Here is a 6,123-nt window from a genome sequence, read left to right on the forward strand (position 1 = left end):
CAAAGCTGCCTCTGGGGGGGGATCCACACGGTCTGGTGGGGAGTCCGTGTCGGGTAGCCAAGCAGTTCAGCGCTGCCCACTTTCCCTCCAACCAAACATGCAGAACAGGGCTCACACTTAAGAGGGAGGCCCTTCAATCCATGAGAAATTGTATTTTTTTCTCTCTCTCTCTCTCCTCTCCTCTCCTCTCGTCCAAAAGTACAGCTTTGAGCAATGAAGTAAATCCAAGAGGATCCTTTCTACCTCGCTGAGCTATCGGGGTTGATATTCGGCTGTGCTCCTCAGTCTGAATCGAGAAGGAAAACGAGAACAAAGGCGCAGGGGGTGGGGGGAAGAAATCGTTCGGGAAGGTACACGCGGGTTTGGGCGGCTGCCATGTCTCCGGTCTCTGCCAGCCGACGGACCTGGCTGGGCCCTCGCCGCGGCCTGGCTCTGGTGCCCGTCCTCCTCCTCCTCGTGCTGTGCCACGTCTTGGCGTCGGGCGGCGCCCGCCCCAAGGGCCCCGGCCACACGTACCTCAACTCCATCCGCATCGACGGCGACATCTCGCTGGGCGGCCTGTTCCCGGTGCACGCGCGAGGCCACGACGGCAAGGCCTGCGGCGAGCTGAAGAAGGAGAAGGGCATCCACCGGCTGGAGGCCATGCTCTTCGCGCTCGACCGCATCAACAACGACCACTCGCTGCTGCCCAACATCACGCTGGGCGCGCGCATCCTGGACACGTGCTCGCGCGACACGCACGCCCTCGAGCAGTCGCTCACCTTCGTGCAGGCGCTCATCGAGAAGGACGGCTCCGACGTCAAGTGCCTGGGCGGCGGCGCGCCCATCATCTCCAAGCCCGAGCGCGTGGTGGGCGTCATCGGGGCCTCGGCCAGCTCCGTGTCCATCATGGTGGCCAACATCCTCCGCCTGTTCAAGGTAAGGAGCTCCTCACTGTTCGCTATTCTTTGGGCATGCGTGCTTTGGCAAAGGGGCTGTTGCTCACACACTGTGAAAACCGATGGAAGGGAAAATACACTTCAACACAACAAAGTGTCTAATTATTTAGAGAAATGCCCACATCGTTCCCTGGAGGACACTATGGCCGAGCAAACATGCATAAGAAATAATTATATGCTGGTTTATGTAACTGGTATTGCCTTTCTTTACTGATTGAAATATTTGCTTGCCCTTGAGTCTGATTCAGTCCTTTGATTTCCCGTTCGACTGTGTTTGTTACACGCTGATATGTTGGATGCTCGGTTGCCTGTTATTATGTTCATAATCTGTAGCATTCCAATGAATCTGTGGCCACATAAGTGGTTATGTTTTGATTATTGCCACACGGCTGGCTTAGACGAACCCTTGTTGAAACCAAGATTGAAATTTAAATGGGATGTGTGTCTGTACTGTTGGTTCAATAAAGGCAATGTGCAAGCTAATGCATCTGCTGTGTTGCAGCAATATGATGCCTGACAGCCAAGATTTCTTTTTTTCACTAAAGAGATTGTCAGCACTCCAATGGCAACATGTCTCCAATTGCCAGCAAAGATGTACAGTTCTGCAGAGCAGATACACATTCAACTAGCTGCATTCTAGATCAGAATGAATGAAAATACTAGTTTGCAGAAGGCAGCTGAAAAAAGGCTAGAGACCGACTGTGGACAGATGTTCCTTGACACAGGCAGGAAATATTTGTTTGACATCTTATTTTTCAACTTTTCAAGCTCCATTTAGCATTGCCCAAGGGAGAGACCAAAGTGGAAAGCATGCTCTTCAAAACAGCATGCAATCTGGCCCTCCTCATTCCAAGATTTGAAGCAGCCTCATACTTCAGCGTGGTCATCTGGTCGATCTACTTTAAAGATATTAAGTGAAAGTATCAAGGCGGATATGACTTCTTTCGGTGATAACTCGAGACAATTTGTTTTTGTATTCGTTGCCTTCAGACAGACGGCACATTCAAACAAGTGTCTGATATAGCCCCCTGATGTTTACTTTGAGTTCGCCATACATAAAAGGGACTACAGATACTGTTTTTGTTTGTGGACTTGCCTGAGGTTATTAGATAACAGCTTTCTTGAAACACCATTGCCAGCTGTTCCCAGTGAATCTGAATGCATTTGAATGACGATAAGGCCCCTCGGTACTTGCAGGATTTGTATCGCTGAGCTCCGTGGGCTTAATTCACAAGTGTCGCATTATCTGTGTGGCAGCGTCACCCCTGCTCCCCCCCATTCACGCTTATCAGCTTAGCGAACAAGGGCCCTTATCTCATCGGCAGTGTCAGTTCGGTTGTCGTCGTCGACGCAAACTTCCAAGAGTTTGGCAGGAAGCACGGAGCGTTGCTCACTGGAAATCCCTTTGTGTAGCCAGACAGTGCGGGTGAGATATTTACCTTGGTTTCCTGTCGTGTTTATCACAGGGGGGGGGGGGGGGGGGATGGGGGCAGGGAGGGGGAAAAGTGTGCAAAGAAAAGGGAGCGAGATCCCCTGAGAAGAGTGGAGAGGCCTCGGCTGCAGTGTGGTACCAGTGACAGCCTCGAGGCGTGTGTGCTGTGATAAGCACATTTCCAGCCGCACAGCGAAAGCTTGCATTACTTGGGTATATGTGTGTGTGTGTGTGTGTGGGTGGGTGGGTTGTGAATGTGTGTGTGTAGTGTGTGTGTGTGTGTGTGAGGGGGGGGGGGTGGAAGGCCCCCCCACCCTCCAATAGAACCTCAGTTCAGCCTTAGCCCTGGCGCTAACAGCTCCTCACAAACCCCCTGACCCCAACAGCATCACGGTATCCATGGGAGGCAGTCAACTTAACTGACCTCTCCCTTACAGAGTGTTGTTTCTGTAATTTCCTCCTAGTCTGCCGTTGCTCAGTTAGCAGGGGAAATAAAAGGAAAACACTGACCCAACAGCCCTCAGGTTAATTTCTGGACCATTACAATCCATTTAGACCGCTGATTCTCCAGTTCAGTGGTCGCAAACACACGCACACACACACACACACACACACATACTCTCTCTCTCTCTCTCACACACACACACACACACACACACACACACACAAAGAAAGAACTTTGAGTAGTATTAAAAAGGGGAACAGCATTAATCCCTTACACTTCTGATTGTAAAATGCCGAGCGAATGATCCAGGAGACAGCGCTGGCTGACCGGTGCCGTAAAGCAGACACAGGTATGGATTAAACAGTAAGCTGGTAAATGGGAGAACGGATCCCAGATGCTAGCGACTGGTCTGGGAACAGCTTGGCGCAGACCGCGGCCAAATGATTTGCAGGTCAGCAGGGCGGGTCTTGGCAGCGCACGGGCCGGCAGTGGCCAGCGCACGGGCCGGCAGTGGCCAGCAGTCTCTCGGCCGCTGAGAATATAGTGCCACCTCATCAGGATCTCACCGCAACAGCCTCACGGCTAACGCCATCACAACCGTTTTCATTTGCTTTTGAGATGCCACACACAGCGGCCTGCCACAGGGGACGGCAGGGGTGATGTGCTCTGGCTGACGCTGTACGAAGGCACGGCTGCCGCTGTTGGCTCAAGCACGCATGGCCAATCATGGACAGGCTTCATGCGCATTGTCTGCCTCCCTCAGACAGATGCATGTGCATCTCACAAATACACACACACGCACATACACACACACACACACAGAGGCATGCATGCACGCACACACAGACATGCACACGCACACATGCGCACACACACACACACACACACACACACACACACACACACACACACACACACACACACACACACACACACACACACACACTACTCATATATAGTATAATTCACAGCTGGAGGTATACCACCTACATGTTGTTGTAGAAGGCTGCGAATAAGAATGAGGTAGTTTAGCTAGCCACAGCTGCTTTTTGTAATATTGCACACAGTAGGGTTACATAATTATGTCTGAGGCATGGACGTTGCCGTGCAGGAGCAGAGCTGTGCAGTGCAGTGCTGAGCCAGGAACAGTGAGCAGTGCCGGGGAGAGGGGAAGCATGTTGGGGAATGACATGGCATGCTGACCTAATAACCCTGTTCATTAAATCCCAGCAGATGCCCTTCGACTTATATAGCAACCTCAGCACTCATGCATATGTGTTCATAGTACCACATGCACTTCTGCTCCATCTTCACTTCCCTTCTTTTCTCTTCTCCTCCTTTCTTTTTTCTCTTCTAGCTGTTTGTTTTCTTTTCTCTATAATCTTCTCTTTTTTCTTCTTCTCTTCACTTCTTTTCTTTTCCCATCTCTCTTTCTCTTCTCTTCTCTCCCCTGCTCTTCTCTTTTTCCTCTGCTCGTCCCATCCTCTGTCTGAAAGAGACTAAAATACACACACACACACACACACACACACACACACACACACACACACACATAGAGGCGGGTGATCCAAGGAGGGCACTGGAATCGCCATCTGGTGTCCCAGACAAAACTCCTTTAATGGGGACCTGTCATATTTAGGTTGTTCTTAAACAGTTGGAGGCACCGTGTAAAACATGAAACTGAACAATCACTGTCACTCATAGCACCAGCCATTACAGGACGAGCAACCGAGGACCAGCAGGGGGGAAAAACACATGTCCCCAGACCTAGCATGACAGCATAAACTCTGGCATAAGTGGTCAAGCAGACCAAACGCTTTCAATAAACAGCCCACGCACTGATTTATGAGAGCTTGCTGAAATATGTATTGTTGGGCCCCAAAAAAAAGGACTACACAGTAGCTTTGCAGAGGTGGATGAGCGTGTGGTTTAGCAGCGGATATAAAAAACCTACGACCTGATTTGAAATGGAGTAAAGAGTAGGCAGCAGAGAGACAGTGCCAGAGAGAGGCTGGAATGGCCAGTAGAACTCAAATGGAGTGGTTGAAGCATGTTACTAAAAAGCTCTCTCCTGATCTGTTCCCCTCTTTCTCTCTCTCTCTCTCTCTCTCTCTCTCTCTGCCGGTGGGAAGTGATTATGTGCTTTAGCAGATTTCACGTTAATTGGCAGATTGTCTGTCCCTCTTGCCCAGTCCCCATAATCTCTCACAATGGCCAATCATCATGAGTTGTTTGATTAATGCTAAATGGAGATAGAAAGAAGTGGCTTGGGTATCATTGCAACATAGTTTTAAAACATTTCCATCTGCCCTGGGATAAAAATGGTGGTAGATTGTGATGAACGATTATATTATCTGATCAACATACTTTACACTGAGAGTATCCTATATCTCCAAGAACATAACCACTAATAACTGACACTTTGATAAGGTTCTATCAGAGCATATCTTGACAGTTTATCTTGGCATTTCTCCCTGAGATATTTGTGGAAGTGTTTTGGGTTCCCTGTCCTTCTAACCAATAAATCAAAACATTTTTATTTATTTACTGAGCCCCTTAGCGAAAATTGGGTTTCTGGGAAAGGCTAGAATAAGACTACAAATAAATAGCATATTTTTCTTTCTCGGTTTGGGTAGCAACATATTAAGGCAAGACCTTTAGCTGTGAAGCAAAATTCCTCATACGTCCCCCGAAAATACAGCACAGCAAGACTTATGTGTGTGGATGCTCATAAATGACTTCTAGGGTTGAAATGATAACTTGTATAAAGCGATAAAATATACCTGGCAATAGAAAATCAATGCATTCAGAGTATCAGTCCACAGATCTAATCCAATACATTTTGGCCAAATTCAGCGATCGCTCTTCATGGTCCCCTAGCTGCCTATTCAGCGTGTGCGCTCCATAAACCCTTGCTGTCTGTTGTTCCCAGTCCAGACTGTGAATGGGAAACAAACACAGGGGCGCTCACACTGAGTTGCACATCACCACCCCAGCTGATCAACGTGTTACCCTTAGGAGCACGTAAGAGGGTGGGGGGGGTGGGTGGGGGGGGGGGGCAGTCGGTGGTGAGGAGCAGTGAATTACAAAGTAATTACATTAGTAGTACTAGTACAGTTCTACCAGAGAGACTCGGGAGACAGAAAATGTAATGAAAGAATCTAATCTTCCTGGATGGGATATGTGAACAGTATCAGAAACATCAGAAGAATGGTGACCTGTGTATTGAAACAGTCTTTGGAGTAGTCATAGGAATGGAGCCTACAGAAATGTAAGCTTAATACAGGGACCAGCTGGTGGTGGTACTG

General features: G+C 48.9%; 1 protein-coding gene across 1 annotated transcript in view; it reads left to right on the forward strand.

The window, feature by feature from the left end:
* Positions 1-375: 375 nt before the first annotated feature.
* LOC134092203 (metabotropic glutamate receptor 4-like) overlaps positions 376-6,123 on the forward strand; it is a 122,126-nt gene continuing 116,378 nt past the window's right edge. The window contains exon 1 of the mRNA XM_062544993.1: positions 376-918. Within this exon, the coding sequence (XP_062400977.1) occupies positions 376-918 (543 nt within the window). The remainder of the gene's footprint in view (positions 919-6,123) is intronic.

Source organism: Sardina pilchardus, chromosome 9, assembly GCF_963854185.1.
Source record: "Sardina pilchardus chromosome 9, fSarPil1.1, whole genome shotgun sequence".
Classification (NCBI taxonomy): Eukaryota; Metazoa; Chordata; class Actinopteri; order Clupeiformes; family Clupeidae; genus Sardina; species Sardina pilchardus.